Raw genomic sequence first — 24,392 nt, 5'->3', positions numbered from 1 at the left:
CTGTCTTATGTGAACCATGTCATTGCAAATTGATTTGCGTTTGTTCAGTGGTGAGGATGCAAGTGGATCAGAACTGTCTGCTGTTGAGAGTCAAATCCACTGGATATGCCAGTAAAAGATTTCCTGAACGTGGTGAGGCAGGAGGTGGGAAGGAAGGTTCTTGGCAGAAAAATCACTCACCAGGGACATGTACTTTAGAACACAACCCTTTCCTCATCATCAAATCCAGTTCTCTTGAATCCTGCATTTCTAGAATACTTGTGGATCAAGGAAGATGGCAGGAAATAAGGAGGATGAGTCTGAGACACTAACTACTTGAACAGTTTAGCAGTGTTTTCTACAGCAACATTTAATATGGAAACCACTGAACTTGGTACTTCTGCCTTGCATTCTGATACAACCTTGGTATGTCTCCATCTGGGACCCATGGCACAGACATAGTACGGGAAGACTCAGCTCTCAGCAGCACAGACACATTGCAGATTCAAGTACCAACATCCTAGGTCTAGGATCTTTCTGCTTGTCTGATCACAATAATATTCAGAGACTAGGAGAAGTAGAAGAAGTACCATCAAGCTATGCCCTGAAAAATGGTGGGGTAGCAACACTGCAGCAGCAAGATCACAGCAGGAGCAGGGGCAGGAGAGAAAACAGAAGTCTGGGCAGAGCAGAGGGGAAGGTCCTCTTCTAGAGAGGCAGGAAAGCCCAGGTCCAAGAAAGTCTTCACTGTGCTGAGCAGGTCAGTGGATTCCTTCAAGCCTGGACAATCTCTGGTCGACACAACAGGACTAGAGGAAAGGCAGGTCAGCCTCCTGGGTTGCTCTGCCCTTCAAGGTGTCTGTAGGCAGAGAAGAGGGGAGGACCCTACTCATGTTCCTCATGTTCCTCGTTACTCATGTGTGACAGATGCATTCAGCCCCCTAACCAAACTAGCAGTAGTTTGTTACAGTCTCCAAAGGAGGTAAAGGCCTGAGCCATAGGTGGGCCAAGAGCCCCTTTAGAAAACCCACGAAGGAGCAGAGCGACCCAGCGAGCGTTGATGCATATGGGCTTGGAACACAGATCATACAATTAACACATGAACAGTGGGTGGCTTTTCCAAGACTCATTTACCAAGGAACAAAGCAAGTTGTGGGTACAAGGGGTTTCATGCATACCTCCCCGGTGTCTGCAATTTGACTATGAGCCAACCACTTCATCCCGTAAATATGACAGCCTGTGAGCCTTCTTTGGGCTCTCCCTGCTAGGCAGCATGGCCACATAGTGGTGATGTTCCCTTGAGATGGGACACCCCTCAAAGCTGCTCCTTGAGGCAGAGAGACCTTTTTATCAATGACAGATTTTTGGATGAGTCCAGTTTGAGCTTTCTCTAAATTACAACTGGACTGCACACCAGTGACTCTCTCCTTGAACTATGACGCCTCTTAAGGTTTGAGATTCCTTACCTGAGGCCAGGAGATTCTTCCCTACCCAAGGTGGAGAGATCCCTTATTTGAAACAGATCCTTGGTAAGTAGCTGATAGTATGCTAAATTGCTACTAATGAAATCCATGTAGCTAATTCCTTTAGACATAAAGCATTGTCCAATTCTGAGACTAAGATTGGACCTAGACGCACCTAAGCTCCATCAGGAGTTTAGAAAGCAAAGGAGTTGGTCCACTTTGAACCTTGTGACTCAATGGGAGCGTGTCCCTTACCCTTTGCTTCTCTGGTCTCTACATAAATCTTCCTAGCTCAATTCTAACTCGATTTTCCTTTGTATGTTTCATCCATGTAGTAAGTGGTAGAGTGAACCTTGCCATCAAACTTTGTTAAATTGCACATCTACAAATTAATATTAAAACTCTTTTTGCTAATAACTTTGATGATGATTCTTGGAACGACCCTAAATCACTCATCCATGACATCATGTGTAGACAACAAAATTCATTTCGACTTTCTGTGGGCAATGTTAATCCCTCCTTGTATGGTGCCTTCTCCACAGCATGGAGAAGTAATGAAAGGCCTGCCTGGAGTCACCAGGAAAAGGCAGCTTGAAGGAAGAAATGGCACAGGAAGTAATGATGATTCCCGTCAGAGCTGCCCACATCCTCCTCGTCAGGTCAAGATGTCACCCTAGAGTACAGCTCACCTTCCTTACACGTCACTACTTTGTCTCTGACTCACCTCACGCATAGTACATTATACTGTTCCCAAAAAACTTTCCTCTTTCATAGCTGGCTAGAAAACAGAAAAGTCTAAAGAAGATCATTTCTCAATCAAATACCAATGACCTTTCCACCTGTAATGTGTAGTTTCTTCCAAACAGGTTCTTCCTTTTTTATTGTTTTTATTTTCTTTTCGCATGGAGACAAGAGACAAGTCACGCTTCCTTATGACAACTTACGTACATTCTCTCCCTCCTGCCCCCATTAAAGGTGTAGAAATGCGTAAGAACAAGAGCAGAAATCATCACTTGGCAAAGCCACTGTGTCAGAAGCCACCTTCTCCAACCTGATAATGCGTTAGCTGGGAGTTCGGACACTTGGGTTGTATGTGTGCAAGTACACAAAAAAAAGTAGTGCTCAAAAGATGTTTTCTTTCCTGCATTTTTTAATTACCCATTTAAAATAAGATTTGATTATATTCATCCTTTATACAAAATCTTATAAATGGCCTGCATTTTCTCAGAGGAAAATGTAATTGTGAAGATCCGTACCCCAAAAAACAAGGAATGCTGTACAGGAGCAATTCCTTATGTGCAGCCCCTGTGCATTTTTGGCTATGACTCATTACTGAGATATTTTTACTGCAAAGAAACATTTTTCTTGGACTATTTTCCAGACTACTTCACGGTGCTACACAGGTGTTTTATCTGCATATCAGCAATGGCAAAATAAGTTAGTTCTTTCTCAGGTCACCCAAATCAGTCTTCTTAGATGGACACTCAACCAGGAGCTCAACAGAGATGCTCTGAAATATCCAGCGTTGAAGATGGCCACTTATTTGGATGCCGAGATGGAAGAATCAACATTTCTTTAGATCTCAAGTGTATTTGGACTTGAGGATTTCAAAGCCAAGCTCCTTTATAAATTCAGTTCATGGTAACACCAGGTGTTATCTTGATATAGTACATTTTTCAAAAAAGATAAAAGATCTGGATGGTGGAATAGTCAAGTAAGAGTTACTCTCTACGCAGATTGCAACATTAATGAATGCAGTAGGTGGCGGGTGAAAACATCTTTCCAGCTTCAAGTCTTGGGTTTCCTTTCACATTATCTGGTATGGTATGGGTTCTTCAGTTTACACTTCAAAAGAAATGCTCCCACCATGAGAACAGCAGCTAAAAGCACCACAGTGGTTACAGCCAAAGAAACGTGGGAGCTGGCAGCAGGCACTGAGCTCTGAGACTCCCCTTTCTCCTGAATGTCAGAAGCCAGCTTTGTGGGAAAAAAAAAAAAAAAAAAAAAAAAAAAAAAAAAAAAAAAGAGAGAGAGAGAGGGGGTTTTAATTTCCTTTTTTCCTGAGCTAGTTAATCTCAAAGGTAATGAGGCAAAGAGAACCTGAATTTAAAAAGTTGCAATCTGGATCTGATCAGAAACCAAATTGTTTTATTGTGCATTGTTTCACAAATGATTCTGTGGCCATGCCAAACAAGTAAAGATTATGGTAGGAAATTGAAGAGCAACTAAGAGTTTGTAATGATTACACTCTAAGACCATAAGATGCTGGGTTTTGATAGTGGAAACAGCAGCTACAGGACAGTGGGAGACAATATTTCCAAGAGGACCTACAGACTGGTTTCTAATAAATAAGAGACATGTCCATCAGGCACAGAGAGCTTTGAAAAATTAATATAAATCCTGCAGGGATATGAGTTACATCTCATCCTTCTTCCCACGGAACCAAATCAATTGCCATTTGACATGTGCAGGACAAATAATGGATCTACACTATGACAGAAAGGAAGTAGCTGGTAAACCTTATAAAAAAAAAAATCCCCCTAAGAATTATAGCAGAGTTGTGAATAAATCAGCAAAGGTTTGTCCAGAGCTGGATTTCGAGTTCGAACTGATGCACAAACATACAGTAATCTACAGAGTTTTATGTCATTTAAGTTTTTTAAACTTACCAGCAGTCCTTTTTCCAGTGTCAGCTTCCCGAAGTTGGATAGGTCCAAGAACAACATTCATTTTTTCATGGGAAGAGCCTACATTCCTCTTGAACCTACTAACACAGCCCTGGTAGCAGCGGGAAGAGTAGTCACGGTACTGGCACACCACCAGCTCACACTGCAGGTAAACTGATGAGTGTCGATTAAAGAATGAAAAAGCATTAAATGCAAACCGAGTAACATTGTGGTATGGTGAATAGTAAGAGGAGTAGGTAGGATCCTTAACACACCTGGAAAGATATAAAATTAACAGATTAGCTATTGGGAATACAAACACTATTTCACTATCTCTGTGCAATATGTTTCAACTTTAAATATAAAACCAGAAGGTAACGGTATAAGAGAACTCAACAGGATTAAAAAACCAAGTATTCTTAGCAAGAAGGGAAATTAAGAAACAAAAAAAAGTAACAGTGGCAGTGATTTCTACCACAATAATATATACAGCACAGAAATTTTGTAGCTCATCAAAGTTTCTGCAAACATGAGTAGCTGAAAAATAACTAGTGGTGAAGACCTGATTTGCATTTGCAAACAGGATTGCCTATTTCCAAATAGATCCCAGCAGATCGCTGCAGAAAGTGCCCCTTTCTATTCTGGAAGAACAAAATTACTTCTAATACACAACTTTTTGGGGAAAGAAACATGCTTTCTAGTCCTTCAGTGTTGGTAGTGTACCTTGCTTGAATCGTGACACCTGACAGAAATCTCCAGGTTTTTCGCAGAACAAGTTGCTAGATTAACTTTTCTGTCAATGAGTTTCACTTACTGTCAATTACTAGCCTTAGAAGTTACCTAACTTAGATCCTAGTCCATCTGGTTTAATTTAACCGCCATGAAAAAAGATCACAATAATCAACCCAGAATTGTTACTCCAGGATATGTCAGAGTTGCCCTTAATTATATCCGTGCTCATTTCCCTAATAAATACACCAAGGATTTTAAATCCTTCTCATTCCTATTTTATTTTATAGCGCAGTGATATCCCAACACACTTTATATTTACAAATAGATATTACTGATTTCAGATTCAGTAAATACATTTGCTTTTGGCACAGCTCCATGTCACATGAATAAAAATTAACTGGAATCACAAGCCTAACTTGCAGCTTCTCAGCGGGTTACTACCCTGCTAAGGTTACTGATGTGAACACCCTCCTAGCAGGCAGAAAAATTCACATGCCACCAAGCACAGAAGGGAAATAAACTAGCACAAGCCTTTCATTCCTGGAACAAAATGGCACAGTGAGAGCCACACTTTTATGCTTCCAGCTCCATCAGTTTTACATTCTTTACAAGAGTCCACAACTTTCCCATTTCAAATCAAAGGCACATCTTGTATCAAATCAAGCAAAATGTTTTAGGTTTCTAGAATAGCAAGAAAAAACTAAGGGTTTCTCTTCTTTTTCTTTTTTATTTTGATGTATGGAACCATAAAGCTATTGACATCTCTATGTTTCAGAAACAAATTCAGACCTCATTTTCTACACTACCTCCTTGAGTAAAGTCTTAGTGCTTGCCTGCAAACTTCTGAATGGCATTTCTTTGACATATTATATTTTATTCAGGCTTTGCCAAGAGGCCTTTCTTAGAAGTATATTTATATTAAGAATTGCAAGCACCGTATACCAGCCCTAGAGCAATTCTTTCATAAATTAAGCTCTTTCAGAACTATGCATAGAGCTACTTTTAAAGTGATTCTTTAGAAAGTTCTTACCCATTTCTGATCAATATATAGGCCAGTGTTCTAAAATTGTTAGGATCAGGTGATGCCACACATGTGTCCACAAACACCACAAGATTTGGGTCAGAGCTGTGAAGAGAAGCTTGAAGGAACAAATTCTGATTCAGGTCAACGTAGTATGGAAAGTCATGCACTGGCCACAGGAAAGATGAGGAATTGTAGAATTTCAAGTTCATGTCGTATCTGCCATACTGGGTTTCATCAACGTTAATGACATCATTGGCATCGTACATTACTTGCACCCAGGTGTCCTGGAGCATTTTGCATTTGGTGTGCAAGTGAAGGTCCCTTTGCCTTTTGATGATGTAACCAGAAGCGGGCACTGTTATCACATTGGAGTAGGTGATTGTTTCATTGTTGCCCTGTTTGACACATTAGATAAGTACAAAATTACCACATATAGTCATGTCCACAGTGAGTACTATGACCTTCTCTGTATGTGCCAGGTCCTAGTATTAGTCAGTAAGAACATGGCATACTCAGTGTCATACATACAAACCCAAGCATCCTGGATGGGATTGTTTGCTTAACTCTCTCCTATACTTTGTTCTCTAGAACATCACTGAAATAAATACAGGGATTACTTAAACCCTGGGAAGGACAACCTCCAGGAACACATGCTTCTTTTCTGTGTTTTGAATACCTGTGGGCCACAACACCCTTTGTGATTCATGACAGTTTTCCAAATATCTATTAAATTTCCATGCCCAGACTTAGACATCTCTCCTAAAATATGTTGATACCAACCTGTCTTTGTGTACCACAGCCGTTGTATGGAATGTTGAATATAACTTCAGTTGATGTAATTGTTGGTCTACAATAAGAGTCTGACAAGCTGGCGTTCCACACTGAGTAGCCACGTGACTGGAGATAGCGTCTGTCTATAACTGCGCGCATGGAAGTTGGCAAGCACACAAGGGCTAGGGAATAAAATATTAATTATTAGTGATTTCAGGTACTTGATAATGCCTGCATGTTATGACTTCAGCAAATACAATAAATTCTGTCATTTAGGGGAGAGAATTCATAAGCCAAACCACTTATTTTTATACCTTAGACCTTAATATGAATAAGCAATGGTGTCTGACAAACTTCAGCTGACCTTCAGTTAGTCTCCTGACAAAAAGTAGCTTACAATAGGCTGCTGCTGAGACCTTGGGCCAGTATCACCACTCGCATGAAGATGCTAAGTGGAAGGTTTTATGAATAAGAATTCAAAAGCTCTTGTGGAAGGTGTAGAGCTAAATGTTCCCATTGGCTTGCAGAAACACTGTTTGGGTGGGAGAGGATCCTGAAACCACCTCCACGACATTTCACTGAATCCATGACATAAAAAAAAAAAAAAAAAAATGATCCCAGGGAGATTTTGGCTTTTGGTAGAGAGAGATATTTGATAACAGGGACCAACTGGCAATGCAAAGCCTCTTGAAAGGCAGTTACAAAGACAACAGACCCAAATGTGATGGCCATTGTTTGTGCCTGGCATGGCTGTGAGTGCACATTAGATAAACTTTCCCACTGGGACTGCAGGACAGAAGTGCAACAGGACATCCAGAGAAGTGGCTTTGAAGATTTCATCTCCTGAATGTTTCTAGATACTCATATATAAATCCATAATGTACCTGAACCGCTGTTGGCATAGCTCTGCTTTGAATAGTTTGACTAGGAAGCCTCCAAAGGTCCTTTCTAACCAATATATCTATGAAAATATGTTCACAAAGGTAGAAAAAAGATATATGAATAATGACATGATAAGAAGAAATATGAATTTAGACTGGCCATCATAGAAAACATGTAAAGACAATTTGATACTTGAAGATTTTTCTTTTAAATAAAATATTTTTTTTTTGTCTGAAAGTGATCCAGCAGTAACCAGTCATGAAATCCAAGTAGGAATGTTATCTATGTGGGATTTCTTCAACAACATCAACAAATCCTTATTTAGCAACTAGAATCAGGGTATTAAAGATCCTTACCAAAGAAAACATTACAAACAGAACAGAAACTCACTGGTGCTCTGGTCTGCTGGAAAGGACTGATACTCAGCACGAAACCCTCTACTGGAATATCCAGAGTCACTGTGAAATCTGACAGTCAAAAAATTTGAGGATGATGTGTACGTGAGATAAGAACTAGAACAAATTTTTCCAAGCAGAGGAGATGTTTTGGGAGGCCCATCATAGATCTCAATATAGTCATTCTGGCATCCACCTTGCAACCTGGGGAAGAAATGTGAATATATAATAAAATGCATGAGGTAAATTCTGCTTTTTAAGTGATGAACAAACAATAAACTAAGATACCGCACTCACACAACTCCCACGTAATATTTATACTTCATTTGAAAGCATGGGAAATGTGCTTGGGAGCTGTGTTTGTAGTTGAGATTTGGGACCCATTTATTGCCAAAGCAAGAAGTGGCTTACTTACTGAATGCTTATAAATGTGAGCATAACACGGAAATTATTTGTCACTTGTATCTGCCATAAACACTCAGCATTATCTGGATAATTCAAAGGATAAGAAGGACTCTGGATGGTTCCGGAGGAATTAAAAAGCAAGCCACCACAAATATATTTTTTAGCTAAAACAAAAAACAAACAAACAAACAAAAAACATAAGATACGAAACTTAATAATTTAGATTTACCCCTCATAAAACGAAAAATACATTTTATGTATCTAAGCAAAAGCAACAGCAAGTTAAATCTCCAGAGAAACTGAAATATTGTGCTCTTCTCATTCAGGCTACAAGACTGATGACCTCCAGAGAACGGTGACGCTTCCGTGTCCTTTTACATTTGGTAGGCTTAAAAAATAAGTATCTATGAGAAAAAGCAGAAGCTCCTACCTTAATAACATTGAAACTAGAAAAGAAAGAAAAGATTTCCCAAAAAATCAATTCAGTGAAATCAGGCCAAGCAATAGAATCACATAGAAATAGGAGAACAGTATGAAGGATTTGAAATGTAAAAAAATTTTTTGAAAAATTATAACAATGTAAAACTTGAAAACCTCAAATATATCAACGTATAAAAAAACCACGTCAAAATTAATACACTGGACAGAAGAAAAAAGCTGACACACCTGCAGTAGTAAATGGTGGACTCGAAACATTTGTCATGGCCATGGCATCTGTAGGGGAGGAAGAGAAAGGAGCAAGTGAGGACCTTGTGGATGAAGGACAAGGGCACGTTTTCTCCCAGAGTGGGGATGCTGGGGCCACCCGGTGACACAGATGATGCAGAACCTGGCGGTCTCACCAGGGTGGTCTTCCATGGTGGGAACAAGGCAAAACAAAGCCCTTGAGCACCTCTCCAACACATAGCCAACAGCGGCCAACAAGGGCTGCTTCTTGAAAGCGTCCCGGTGTTGAGGAAGGACAAGCAAGGGTACCTGAGCACACCACACCAGCATCTTCACCGTGGCCACAGTTGTGGATGCCCCAACCATTGTTCCTGCACTCGAAGAGGGACGACTCATTCCCTGTGCAGTGCACGTCATCCAGGTAGATGTTGCCGGTGCCTTGTCCAAAGTAGGCACTTGATGGTGCAGATACAGCATAGCCGCACCCCAGCTGCCTGCACACGACCTCGGCATCCTGCAGGTCCCAGCTGTCATCACAGACGGTGCCCCGGTTCCCATACTGGTAAATCTCTACACGCCCCTCACACCGGTTCCTGCCGTTCACCAGGCTCAGGGAGACACCTTGGGAAGGAGGAGACATGGAAAACATGGGAGACCCCTGGTCACGCGGACACCTTCTCTTGCTGCCACAATGGCAGTGCTCTCCGAGTTTCAGGCCACCGGGACGGCCGCCCTCAGCATAACTACTCTGTGTGGTTCCCTGGCTCTGCTGTGCCGTGGAGAAGACCAAATCCCACCCTGTGAGCCACAAAGTGGTACCGCCAGAGGCAGTGGCCAGCAAAACCGTGACAAAGTGAGACCCACCTGGAGGAATGGATACTGTGAAGCTGGGTGCGGTCGTCCTTGTGGCATCTGTAGGGGAGGAAGAGAAAGGAGCAAGTGAGGACCTTGTGGATGAAGGACAAGGGCACGTTTTCTCCCAGAGTGGGGATGCTGGGGCCACCCGGTGAAACAGATGATGCAGAACCTGGCGGTCTCACCAGGGTGGTCTTCCATGGTGGGAACAAGGCAAAACAAAGCCCTTGAGCACCTCTCCAACGCATAGCCAACAGCGGCCAACAAGGGCTGCTTCTTGAAAGCGTCCCGGTGTTGAGGAAGGACAAGCAAGGGTACCTGAGCACACCACACCAGCATCTTCACCGTGGCCACAGTTGTGGATGCCCCAACCATTGTTCCTGCACTCGAAGAGGGACAACTCATTCCCTGTGCAGTGCACGTCATCCAGGTAGATGTTGCCGGTGCCTTGTCCAAAGTAGGCACTTGATGGTGCAGATACAGCATAGCCGCACCCCAGCTGCCTGCACACGACCTCGGCATCCTGCAGGTCCCAGCTGTCATCACAGACGGTGCCCCGGTTCCCATACTGGTAAATCTCTACACGCCCCTCACACCGGCTGCTGCCGTTCACCAGGCTCAGGGAGACACCTTGGGAAGGAGGAGACATGGAAAACATGGGAGACCCCTGGTCACGCGGACACCTTCTCTTGCTGCCACAATGGCAGTGCTCTCCGAGTTTCAGGCCACCGGGACGGCCGCCCTCAGCATAACTACTCTGTGTGGTTCCCTGGCTCTGCTGTGCCGTGGAGAAGACCAAGTGGTACCGCCAGAGGCAGTGGCCAGCAAAACTGTGACAAAGTGAGACCCACCTGGAGGAATGGATACTGTGAAGCTGGGTGCGGTCGTCCTTGTGGCATCTGTAGGGGAGGAAGAGAAAGGAGCAAGTGAGGACCTTGTGGATGAAGGACAAGGGCACGTTTTCTCCCAGAGTGGGGATGCTGGGGCCACCCGGTGACACAGATGATGCAGAACCTGGCGGTCTCACCAGGGTGGTCTTCCATGGTGGGAACAAGGCAAAACAAAGCCCTTGAGCACCTCTCCAACGCATAGCCAACAGCGGCCAACAAGGGCTGCTTCTTGAAAGCGTCCCGGTGTTGAGGAAGGACAAGCAAGGGTACCTGAGCACACCACACCAGCATCTTCACCGTGGCCACAGTTGTGGATGCCCCAACCATTGTTCCTGCACTCGAAGAGGGACAACTCATTCCCTGTGCAGTGCACGTCATCCAGGTAGATGTTGCCGGTGCCTTGTCCAAAGTAGGCACTTGATGGTGCAGATACAGCATAGCCGCACCCCAGCTGCCTGCACACGACCTCGGCATCCTGCAGGTCCCAGCTGTCATCACAGACGGTGCCCCGGTTCCCATACTGGTAAATCTCTACACGCCCCTCACACCGGTTCCTGCCGTTCACCAGGCTCAGGGAGACACCTTGGGAAGGAGGAGACATGGAAAACATGGGAGACCACTGGTCACGCGGACACCTTCTCTTGCTGCCACAATGGCAGTGCTCTCCGAGTTTCAGGCCACCAGGACGGCCGCCCTCAGCATAACTACTCTGTGTGGTTCCCTGGCTCTGCTGTGCCGTGGAGAAGACCAAATCCCACCCTGTGAGCCACAAAGTGGTACCGCCAGAGGCAGTGGCCAGCAAAACCGTGACAAAGTGAGACCCACCTGGAGGAATGGATACTGTGAAGCTGGGTGCGGTCGTCCTTGTGGCATCTGTAGGGGAGGAAGAGAAAGGAGCAAGTGAGGACCTTGTGGATGAAGGACAAGGGCACGTTTTCTCCCAGAGTGGGGATGCTGGGGCCACCCGGTGAAACAGATGATGCAGAACCTGGCGGTCTCACCAGGGTGGTCTTCCATGGTGGGAACAAGGCAAAACAAAGCCCTTGAGCACCTCTCCAACGCATAGCCAACAGCGGCCAACAAGGGCTGCTTCTTGAAAGCGTCCCGGTGTTGAGGAAGGACAAGCAAGGGTACCTGAGCACACCACACCAGCATCTTCACCGTGGCCACAGTTGTGGATGCCCCAACCATTGTTCCTGCACTCGAAGAGGGACAACTCATTCCCTGTGCAGTGCACATCATCCAGGTAGATGTTGCCGGTGCCTTGTCCAAAGTAGGCACTTGATGGTGCAGATACAGCATAGCCGCACCCCAGCTGCCTGCACACGACCTCGGCATCCTGCAGGTCCCAGCTGTCATCACAGACGGTGCCCCGGTTCCCATACTGGTAAATCTCTACACGCCCCTCACACCGGCTGCTGCCATTCACCAGGCTCAGGGAGACACCTTGGGAAGGAGGAGACATGGAAAACATGGGAGACCCCTGGTCACGCGGACACCTTCTCTTGCTGCCACAATGGCAGTGCTCTCCGAGTTTCAGGCCACCGGGACGGCCGCCCTCAGCATAACTACTCTGTGTGGTTCCCTGGCTCTGCTGTGCCGTGGAGAAGACCAAGTGGTACCGCCAGAGGCAGTGGCCAGCAAAACTGTGACAAAGTGAGACCCACCTGGAGGAATGGATACTGTGAAGCTGGGTGCGGTCGTCCTTGTGGCATCTGTAGGGGAGGAAGAGAAAGGAGCAAGTGAGGACCTTGTGGATGAAGGACAAGGGCACGTTTTCTCCCAGAGTGGGGATGCTGGGGCCACCCGGTGACACAGATGATGCAGAACCTGGCGGTCTCACCAGGGTGGTCTTCCATGGTGGGAACAAGGCAAAACAAAGCCCTTGAGCACCTCTCCAACGCATAGCCAACAGCGGCCAACAAGGGCTGCTTCTTGAAAGCGTCCCGGTGTTGAGGAAGGACAAGCAAGGGTACCTGAGCACACCACACCAGCATCTTCACCGTGGCCACAGTTGTGGATGCCCCAACCATTGTTCCTGCACTCGAAGAGGGACAACTCATTCCCTGTGCAGTGCACGTCATCCAGGTAGATGTTGCCGGTGCCTTGTCCAAAGTAGGCACTTGATGGTGCAGATACAGCATAGCCGCACCCCAGCTGCCTGCACACGACCTCGGCATCCTGCAGGTCCCAGCTGTCATCACAGACGGTGCCCCGGTTCCCATACTGGTAAATCTCTACACGCCCCTCACACCGGTTCCTGCCGTTCACCAGGCTCAGGGAGACACCTTGGGAAGGAGGAGACATGGAAAACATGGGAGACCACTGGTCACGCGGACACCTTCTCTTGCTGCCACAATGGCAGTGCTCTCCGAGTTTCAGGCCACCAGGACGGCCGCCCTCAGCATAACTACTCTGTGTGGTTCCCTGGCTCTGCTGTGCCGTGGAGAAGACCAAATCCCACCCTGTGAGCCACAAAGTGGTACCGCCAGAGGCAGTGGCCAGCAAAACCGTGACAAAGTGAGACCCACCTGGAGGAATGGATACTGTGAAGCTGGGTGCGGTCGTCCTTGTGGCATCTGTAGGGGAGGAAGAGAAAGGAGCAAGTGAGGACCTTGTGGATGAAGGACAAGGGCACGTTTTCTCCCAGAGTGGGGATGCTGGGGCCACCCGGTGAAACAGATGATGCAGAACCTGGCGGTCTCACCAGGGTGGTCTTCCATGGTGGGAACAAGGCAAAACAAAGCCCTTGAGCACCTCTCCAACACATAGCCAACAGCAGCCAACAAGGGCTGCTTCTTGAAAGCGTCCCGGTGTTGAGGAAGGACAAGCAAGGGTACCTGAGCACACCACACCAGCATCTTCACCGTGGCCACAGTTGTGGATGCCCCAACCATTGTTCCTGCACTCGAAGAGGGACGACTCATTCCCTGTGCAGTGCACGTCATCCAGGTAGATGTTGCCGGTGCCTTGTCCAAAGTAGGCACTTGATGGTGCAGATACAGCATAGCCGCACCCCAGCTGCCTGCACACGACCTCGGCATCCTGCAGGTCCCAGCTGTCATCACAGACGGTGCCCCGGTTCCCATACTGGTAAATCTCTACACGCCCCTCACACTGGTTCCTGCCGTTCACCAGGCTCAGGGAGACACCTTGGGAAGGAGGAGACATGGAAAACATGGGAGACCACTGGTCACGCGGACACCTTCTCTTGCTGCCACAATGGCAGTGCTCTCCGAGTTTCAGGCCACCAGGACGGCCGCCCTCAGCATAACTACTCTGTGTGGTTCCCTGGCTCTGCTGTGCCGTGGAGAAGACCAAATCCCACCCTGTGAGCCACAAAGTGGTACCGCCAGAGGCAGTGGCCAGCAAAACCGTGACAAAGTGAGACCCACCTGGAGGAATGGATACTGTGAAGCTGGGTGCGGTCGTCCTTGTGGCATCTGTAGGGGAGGAAGAGAAAGGAGCAAGTGAGGACCTTGTGGATGAAGGACAAGGGCACGTTTTCTCCCAGAGTGGGGATGCTGGGGCCACCCGGTGAAACAGATGATGCAGAACCTGGCGGTCTCACCAGGGTGGTCTTCCATGGTGGGAACAAGGCAAAACAAAGCCCTTGAGCACCTCTCCAACACATAGCCAACAGCGGCCAACAAGGGCTGCTTCTTGAAAGCGTCCCGGTGTTGAGGAAGGACAAGCAAGGGTACCTGAGCACACCACACCAGCATCTTCACCGTGGCCACAGTTGTGGATGCCCCAACCATTGTTCCTGCACTCGAAGAGGGACAACTCATTCCCTGTGCAGTGCACGTCATCCAGGTAGATGTTGCCGGTGCCTTGTCCAAAGTAGGCACTTGATGGTGCAGATACAGCATAGCCGCACCCCAGCTGCCTGCACACGACCTCGGCATCCTGCAGGTCCCAGCTGTCATCACAGACGGTGCCCCGGTTCCCATACTGGTAAATCTCTACACGCCCCTCACACCGGTTCCTGCCGTTCACCAGGCTCAGGGAGACACCTTGGGAAGGAGGAGACATGGAAAACATGGGAGACCACTGGTCACGCGGACACCTTCTCTTGCTGCCACAATGGCAGTGCTCTCCGAGTTTCAGGCCACCAGGACGGCCGCCCTCAGCATAACTACTCTGTGTGGTTCCCTGGCTCTGCTGTGCCGTGGAGAAGACCAAATCCCACCCTGTGAGCCACAAAGTGGTACCGCCAGAGGCAGTGGCCAGCAAAACCGTGACAAAGTGAGACCCACCTGGAGGAATGGATACTGTGAAGCTGGGTGCGGTCGTCCTTGTGGCATCTGTAGGGGAGGAAGAGAAAGGAGCAAGTGAGGACCTTGTGGATGAAGGACAAGGGCACGTTTTCTCCCAGAGTGGGGATGCTGGGGCCACCCGGTGACACAGATGATGCAGAACCTGGCGGTCTCACCAGGGTGGTCTTCCATGGTGGGAACAAGGCAAAACAAAGCCCTTGAGCACCTCTCCAACGCATAGCCAACAGCGGCCAACAAGGGCTGCTTCTTGAAAGCGTCCCGGTGTTGAGGAAGGACAAGCAAGGGTACCTGAGCACACCACACCAGCATCTTCACCGTGGCCACAGTTGTGGATGCCCCAACCATTGTTCCTGCACTCGAAGAGGGACAACTCATTCCCTGTGCAGTGCACGTCATCCAGGTAGATGTTGCCGGTGCCTTGTCCAAAGTAGGCACTTGATGGTGCAGATACAGCATAGCCGCACCCCAGCTGCCTGCACACGACCTCGGCATCCTGCAGGTCCCAGCTGTCATCACAGACGGTGCCCCGGTTCCCATACTGGTAAATCTCTACACGCCCCTCACACTGGTTCCTGCCGTTCACCAGGCTCAGGGAGACACCTTGGGAAGGAGGAGACATGGAAAACATGGGAGACCACTGGTCACGCGGACACCTTCTCTTGCTGCCACAATGGCAGTGCTCTCCGAGTTTCAGGCCACCAGGACGGCCGCCCTCAGCATAACTACTCTGTGTGGTTCCCTGGCTCTGCTGTGCCGTGGAGAAGACCAAATCCCACCCTGTGAGCCACAAAGTGGTACCGCCAGAGGCAGTGGCCAGCAAAACCGTGACAAAGTGAGACCCACCTGGAGGAATGGATACTGTGAAGCTGGGTGCGGTCGTCCTTGTGGCATCTGTAGGGGAGGAAGAGAAAGGAGCAAGTGAGGACCTTGTGGATGAAGGACAAGGGCACGTTTTCTCCCAGAGTGGGGATGCTGGGGCCACCCGGTGAAACAGATGATGCAGAACCTGGCGGTCTCACCAGGGTGGTCTTCCATGGTGGGAACAAGGCAAAACAAAGCCCTTGAGCACCTCTCCAACACATAGCCAACAGCGGCCAACAAGGGCTGCTTCTTGAAAGCGTCCCGGTGTTGAGGAAGGACAAGCAAGGGTACCTGAGCACACCACACCAGCATCTTCACCGTGGCCACAGTTGTGGATGCCCCAACCATTGTTCCTGCACTCGAAGAGGGACAACTCATTCCCTGTGCAGTGCACGTCATCCAGGTAGATGTTGCCGGTGCCTTGTCCAAAGTAGGCACTTGATGGTGCAGATACAGCATAGCCGCACCCCAGCTGCCTGCACACGACCTCGGCATCCTGCAGGTCCCAGCTGTCATCACAGACGGTGCCCCGGTTCCCATACTGGTAAATCTCTACACGCCCCTCACACCGGTTCCTGCCGTTCACCAGGCTCAGGGAGACACCTTGGGAAGGAGGAGACATGGAAAACATGGGAGACCACTGGTCACGCGGACACCTTCTCTTGCTGCCACAATGGCAGTGCTCTCCGAGTTTCAGGCCACCAGGACGGCCGCCCTCAGCATAACTACTCTGTGTGGTTCCCTGGCTCTGCTGTGCCGTGGAGAAGACCAAATCCCACCCTGTGAGCCACAAAGTGGTACTGCCAGAGGCAGTGGCCAGCAAAACCGTGACAAAGTGAGACCCACCTGGAGGAATGGATACTGTGAAGCTGGGTGCGGTCGTCCTTGTGGCATCTGTAGGGGAGGAAGAGAAAGGAGCAAGTGAGGACCTTGTGGATGAAGGACAAGGGCACGTTTTCTCCCAGAGTGGGGATGCTGGGGCCACCCGGTGACACAGATGATGCAGAACCTGGCGGTCTCACCAGGGTGGTCTTCCATGGTGGGAACAAGGCAAAACAAAGCCCTTGAGCACCTCTCCAACGCATAGCCAACAGCGGCCAACAAGGGCTGCTTCTTGAAAGCGTCCCGGTGTTGAGGAAGGACAAGCAAGGGTACCTGAGCACACCACACCAGCATCTTCACCGTGGCCACAGTTGTGGATGCCCCAACCATTGTTCCTGCACTCGAAGAGGGACAACTCATTCCCTGTGCAGTGCACGTCATCCAGGTAGATGTTGCCGGTGCCTTGTCCAAAGTAGGCACTTGATGGTGCAGATACAGCATAGCCGCACCCCAGCTGCCTGCACACGACCTCGGCATCCTGCAGGTCCCAGCTGTCATCACAGACGGTGCCCCGGTTCCCATACTGGTAAATCTCTACACGCCCCTCACACCGGTTCCTGCCGTTCACCAGGCTCAGGGAGACACCTTGGGAAGGAGGAGACATGGAAAACATGGGAGACCACTGGTCACGCGGACACCTTCTCTTGCTGCCACAATGGCAGTGCTCTCCGAGTTTCAGGCCACCAGGACGGCCGCCCTCAGCATAACTACTCTGTGTGGTTCCCTGGCTCTGCTGTGCCGTGGAGAAGACCAAATCCCACCCTGTGAGCCACAAAGTGGTACCGCCAGAGGCAGTGGCCAGCAAAACCGTGACAAAGTGAGACCCACCTGGAGGAATGGATACTGTGAAGCTGGGTGCGGTCGTCCTTGTGGCATCTGTAGGGGAGGAAGAGAAAGGAGCAAGTGAGGACCTTGTGGATGAAGGACAAGGGCACGTTTTCTCCCAGAGTGGGGATGCTGGGGCCACCCGTTGACACAGATGATGCAGAGCATGGTAGAGGACGAAATCCCACTCTTTTAGCCATTTTTAAGCCATTTTTTTCAGGGAAATGAGCCGTAATTTCTTTGTCAGCATGGGAGGTCGCAGTTATCACTGACCTTGAAAAGTTTAAGGTCAGGTGGAACACTGCTCTGAGCCATCTTTCTTCTGAAAATGTCTCAAATCATTACTGGTTGGCTGGACTAAATTACTTTTGAAGTTTCAGTCTCAGGCATTCCTTAATTCTTTGGTTCTGTGATTCTGTGATTCTTGTAGTAAATTGCTGTTTTTCATTCAATTACTATGTTTGACAGGGAAAGTCGTAAAGAATTTCAGTTGATGTATGTTTTCCCTAGATAGATGCACATTTGTTGATGCGGGGTGCTCTACCGCAGACCTTTGCTCTCGCCAGGTTTTATGCTGCATGCCTGATAGCCTCCCAAGGACATGGCTGGCAGAACAATCTCCTGCCCTGGGGCCTGTGGTTCACAGTACCATGCTCTTATGTGTCTCTCCTGCTACCATGCCGCTTTGGCCCCCCATGCTTGGGTATTAACTATTACAGCTCAAAAATAATACATAGACAGAAAACATGAGAAATGTAGACACACCTGAAGATGTTAGGATGGTGACATTTTGGATCTTATTTGTAATTGTGAAGGGAAGAGGAGAAAGAAGCAAGTGAGGAATGTTTTATCACAATAAAGCTATAAAGATTACTCTCCCAGATCCATACATTTCAATTGTGGGAACTATTTCAGAAATTAAAAACAAAACAATGATGTGGAACTTATTTTTTAAGGTCACATACTCGTTCCACGTGGTGACTCGTACAACAGAATACTGACTCACAGCTTTGGACAAGACAGGAGATTTGTTGGTGAGATTTGTTGAAAAAGATTTAAGAAAAGAGTGTTGCATATTTTGCCCACTAATATGCATCCACTGAAGATACGGAGGCATCCCTTCCTCTAGGACACATTAGTAGTCAATTTTTAAAACCGCTTTATTAATTTGCTAATTTTTGCTAGTAATATTTGCCATATGTTCCTGGCTTACCACCCTTAACATTACAAAAATCCAGGGACAGAGCCTATGTATTTTATGCATGGATAAGTGTGACAGTGATTCATTTAGCTCTGAAAAAATATATATAAATACATATATATTGGCAAGGAACAAGTGATGGTTGAGCTGACTGTCAGAAATTGTCCTTTGCATTGTTTTTTCTTTCTGCTTTGATGACATACAGATTGTTCTTTGCTGTGCAATTTGTCAGATAAATGCAAGACTCTTTCCAGCATTAGGTCAGGTCAGCCGTGGCTTTGTGTCTACACAGCAAGCATTGATAAACTCCAAGGACTGGGAATCCCTAACCTTTGTTGTAGCCTGAAGCAGAAAGTGTAATGTTAAAACATTTAATTAAAATTTAAGGTAGCTCCCTTCTGTTAAACTCAATGGAATATGGCTAATCTATTCAAAAGACAGAGGGGAGGGCAATGCTGCACTGTAAGGTCAATCTGCATGAGAGACTGGCTTACAAAGCATCGTCCAAGCATTGCAGCAAAGTGCACTGCTGTATGCTAAAGCTGTGGTGCAAGGTCTCTGGGAAATAAGAGGCAATTAGTGGTGCCATGTGCCACAAGATCTTGGTAGACTCCCAGAATTATCTTTTCAATTCATAAGACTGTTAGCAGAGACAACTGAGGACAAATCTGCCATCTAGCAAACCAATTTTTCATACATACAGCTTTGGATAAGTGTTCTGTCAGACTAAGGAGAACAGTTTGGATTTTTGGCTAATATTTGAATTGCCTGTGGTAATTCTTAGTGTGTATTTGCTAGCAATAATGGACAGAAGGTGCTAGGAGCTAAACAAATGAAGCATAGCACAGTCTTAGTGTCATGACAATAAAAAGCAACAGTCATAGTTTACAGAAAGACATGACTGGGTGGGAGTAATGTAGAATATTCGTGGTGCTACCTTAAATCTGCACTTCTAATTTGAGATACCCACAGTATTTTAAGTTGTGGAACACGTTGTTTATCTGCTATTGTGTTTTATTTTCTGTAAACTTAAATGTGTAGTAAAAACATATAAAACAAGTATGAAGAAAACTTACGTAAGGTATTCATTTCATACGTAATAGCAGAAATGTATTCATGATTTTCACATAAAGTAGCGACATACTTATCCATGGCCCATGGTCTGATACAGAATTTTAGAAGTGTTGTGCATTTCTCAAGCTTTTTTTGAGTAGCACACACAAAAACCTTGGTTATTCCCACACATTCAAAACGTGACTTTATACAATGAAACAGATACCAGACTTTAATGTACAATGGTCAGCAAACAGCAATCACTATATAAATTCCTACATACATTTCCAGGCTGGGTCATGTAAATTCTATTGGGCTTCATGATTAAAACATATATTCTTGTAGCAGGGAAAAATTTTTGGAAAGCCAGAGTAACTTTGGCTTGGACATGGTCCATGCATTCTACAAAACTGCACAACTTGATTTGAAACAAACAAAAAACCCCAATGCTCACTTCAGCCCTCCCCAAATGAAGTACTTTTCTTTAAGAAATTATGTATAAATCCATGGGTTTGAGTCACACCATTATGTTTGTATAACACATAGTTTATTCAAGTCATCTCTCATCTGAATAATACTCTAATCCATTGTAGATGTAAGTCAGGCTGCCTACAAAAATTTCAAACTCTGCCTTGCTTTTGGTGTTAATTTTTGGGCTTCTTTATTCTATTATTTTATTTTTCTACATGTCTCATCCTGATTTCCTTGGCCTAGTTTTTGTTCCACTATTTTTAGACTTTTTTTACTGTATTTTTGAAAGCAGTGAGCAACACACTCTATATCCCTCATATTCCTGGGGATGACGGGTGTTGTATTATTTATAGCTGCAGAGAACAGGCAGGTGTCCTGATCAGAACAATTTCTGTGCAGGAACACAAGACTTTAAACCTCTTCTCTGAAAGGAGAGTAAGGATTACGCTTTTGTTTTTCTTTTTTTTTGCCTTGCTCTTACAAATGCATGTGCTTGAAGTAGAGCAGGGATATCACCTTGCCAAGGCAAAGTGAGGGGCTAGCAGGCATGATACAACTCAAGAGGTGTTTGCTGCGAGTAGTAAATCTAAGATTTCATCCCTGTAAAATAGCGACAGTATTCAGACAGTCCTCAGCAATGATAAATATTTTTTTCTGAGAAAACCCAACACTGTTCTGATTTAGAAATGTGGAAATGTGCAGAATGGATTGCTACAGCCTATAGGTTTTTGTTCCACATGCATGAAAGTTTTGAGGGTCCAACTGTGAGCCAAATGCGTACCTCTGCGACTTCCTGATAGCATACAGGATAGCAACCGTGTCTTACTGTTATGCTTCCATTAAATTATGTAAAGTAAGTATTGGGTGGTTCCATGTGCATCTGAAAGGTTGAATTTGGAGTCTTTTAAAGCAAATATGCATTGCAGCCAAAGAAACTCTATGGCCTCTTAATTCCATACTGAAAACCGCGGATTTATAGGAACAAAGTCTTTCAGTAGTATTGTCATGGTAGGTTTTGGTTTTTGTAAAATATGGTTTAAACTATGCTACAAGACACTGCTACAAAACAATTAGAGCAATATTAATTTCATTACACTAAATGTACTTCAATGTGAATAACAGTTAATCATGATAACGATCAATTAATATTTTTAATAAGAAACATGATGCTATCTAATTTCAGTCTGTCTTACTTCTAATCTTTACACAAAGCTGATTGTACTAGCGTGTAAGTTATGTGTATGGAACCAGTGTAGAGGAGTGAGATATCCTCTTTTTCCTACCTTTTTTTGAAGAAAGTTCTTTAAAGATCCTAAGCGGGTTATCTGAGGTGGCATCCAGGAGTGCTATATTTAAGAGAAATAACCACAGCAAGTTCTTAGTGGTACACATCTTGTCAAGAGATACCAATAAAGCAAGACATCAGAATTTATACTCTGTGCTTATGAAAGAGTGAGGGTTCCAAGGTCAGTCTAGCCCATGTAATGTCTGATCTCTTATGCAATATTTTTACGACTACCTGATCTTTACAGAATGGTTATATGCAAACGGTAAATTTTCCATTTCCTGTGCCCTTATTATAAATTATCTTAACTATATGTGCAGGCCCAGTGTTACCTTTGGAACCAGACTGGTGAATTTATGTGTTTCTTTGCCCCCACCATCCAAATTTTATTTATTTACTGCCTGTAGTTAATGACTTTACTAAGCAGACTAATACATTGCAAGGTGAGGCAGCAAATTCATAGCAGGGTTTCTGATAAATCCTTCACCAGAGAGCTCTGGTGTCATACATGTTCATATTACTGATGGTTTCCACTTGAAATTACAGGCTTGTTTCCCTGCTGCTTGTACCTAAACAGCACACAGTAAATGGGACTATGATGGGTATCCAAAGCAAATTAATACCAGTTATTTGCAACATACCCTAAGTGGAACTCACTTGGGGACCTCTGTTGAGCTTGCTCTATTTTACTGACGTCTTCCCTCAATCTTCTGCTACAGTCCTTAGCTGAATTTGCCAACAGGACTTCCTTCAATCCTTTGAATCACAACATTTTAAAAAAGGGAAAGAAATAAGGGTTGAAGTAAAATCCAAATTCCCACTGAGCAGGTTTCCTTGGATGTTCTGTGTGAAATCTTAATGCAGTTATAGATCGCTTAGGGCACAACAGCCCATAATAATCCTGTCCTGCTGATCTGTTTGCTGGAGTCCTTATATTTCACTTCTACCGTTTCTCCTCATCTGATGAGGAAAGAAACAGGCCAGCTAGAAACAGGCCAGTTGTTGGTTTGATGTTCTGTTCAGTACACTTCATCCAGGCTGTACCTATCTGTTCATTTTGGCTATGATACAAATGGCAACCAAACCACAACAGTTGACATGACACCTGCTGGTATATTCCAGCCTTCTTCCTGCAGAAAAAAGCACAGCTTGGGTCTAGAGACAAAGGGGATAAAGAGTCCTCTTTCTGCAAGAGGAAAGAAACATGAAAGGCCAGAGTTCAGAAACAGAATCAGAAGCTGTCAAAGCAGTCGCTGAGAAGAGCAAACAAACTGGAAGACAATGGTAAATACAACTGATTGTATTCATATGTTAATAAAGAAATGTAAGTCTGAACATTGCTATTCACAGCTCTACTGTTCCTGTCTTCCTGACAAAAGCAAAAACAATACCATGTGCTCAGTGGAGTGATCACACACTGTCATTGGGAAGGGGCTATGGGGTCATAATCCTGCCTTTAAATTCTTGAAAAATAAGACCTTTGTACAGACCAAAGAGTCCAAGCAGCTAGAAAGCAGTTTTTCAGAAAAGGACCTGGGGGTCTTGATGTACAATTGACCATGAGCCAGCAATGCGCCCTTGCAGCAAAGATGGCCAGTGGCATCCTGGTGCTGCGTTCAGAGGAATGCTGCTAGCAGGTGAAGGGAGGTGATCATCCCACTCTGCTCAGCACTGGTGAGACACTCCTGCAGTGCAGGTTCCAGTTCTGCACTCCTCAGTACAAGAGAGACATGGACATGTTGGAGCAAGTCTAGCAAAGGGCCACTAAGATGATTAAGGGACTGAAGCATCTCTCGTAGGAAGAGGGACCCAGAGAAGAGAAGGCTCAGGGAGATCTCAATAACATATACCAATACCTGATGGGGTGGAGTAAAAACAGAGCCAGAATCTTCCCAGTGGTGCCTGGTGACAGAATAGGAAGCAACAGGCATGAGCTGAAGCACAATACATTCCATTTAAACATAAGAAAAAAGAACCTCACTGTGAAGAGGGTCAAGTAGTGGAATAGGTTGCCCAGCAAGATTATAAATTCCTCCATTCTTCAAGATATTGAAACCCAACTGGACACAGTCCTGAGCAGCCTGCTTTATCTGACACTGCTCTGAGCAAGGGGATGGACTAAAAGGATCTCCAGATCATCCAGCCTTAGCTAGTCTATGACACAGTGAACAGAAAATTTATGGATGACGTCAAGGAGATTCAAGATCAGAGGATGGCTAAATGTGCTGTGATTAAATTTATCCACAGCAATTCAATCTGCTGGCATGGCTCTTTGACACAAACTTGGCTGTCAGAGTTCTTGCCAAGCCTCACCAATTCCAGTTTACTGGTGCATTTCTAACATTTCCAGTAAATGTTCTTTAACTTGTACGAGGACCTATGTCTCCAAGTTAGGTAAGAGGCACCTTTGATGTGCAGCTGGCTAAAATGCTGGCGTTGTCTGTACAAAACATGCCATAGTTATTACCTCTCCTTTCTATTGCACATAAAGACGTCAGAGCAGGAAGAAGTTTGCTGCAAAATAAAGTATCATAAGAACCTGGAAATAACCTGATATACCAGGCTGCCTTCCTGATAGCGTATCAGCAATCCCTTGCTCTTCTTACATCAGTAATAAATAGAAACTGTTGCCTTGGCTCTTGACCATGTATCACTGAGACAGAATACATGAGGTCGAATTTGTCTTACCGTAATACAAAAGATGTCAGGCACATGAAACCTAAAGAGGCTTGTCTAAGAAAATCAGCCTCAGTTAACCCATGATATCTTCTGTCAGAATTCAGCTGTTCACTGGAACAAGTGTTCA

The 24,392-nt window shown here is 45.9% G+C and overlaps 1 protein-coding gene across 1 annotated transcript; it reads right to left on the bottom strand.

Moving 5' to 3' along the window:
- Positions 1–3,254: 3,254 nt before the first annotated feature.
- Positions 3,255–21,693, bottom strand: LOC130155127 (deleted in malignant brain tumors 1 protein-like). Its single transcript, XM_056352091.1, has 17 exons — positions 21,585–21,693; positions 17,013–17,627; positions 16,149–16,472; positions 15,285–15,608; positions 14,421–14,744; positions 13,557–13,880; positions 12,693–13,016; positions 11,851–12,174; positions 10,987–11,310; positions 10,145–10,468; positions 9,260–9,604; positions 8,328–8,481; positions 7,908–8,116; positions 6,645–6,817; positions 5,871–6,259; positions 4,116–4,383; positions 3,255–3,419 (listed from the first exon to the last, which is right to left on the bottom strand). The coding sequence occupies exons 1-17, from the start codon at positions 21,691–21,693 to the stop codon at positions 3,255–3,257; spliced, it is 5,019 nt and encodes a 1,672-aa protein (XP_056208066.1).
- Between the last annotated feature and the right edge of the window lie 2,699 nt (positions 21,694–24,392).

Source organism: Falco biarmicus, chromosome 9 (genome assembly GCF_023638135.1).
Source record: "Falco biarmicus isolate bFalBia1 chromosome 9, bFalBia1.pri, whole genome shotgun sequence".
NCBI lineage: Eukaryota > Metazoa > Chordata > Aves > Falconiformes > Falconidae > Falco > Falco biarmicus.
The sequence above is the reverse complement of the archived record's forward strand: the minus strand, read 5'-3'. Positions and strand labels throughout refer to the sequence as shown.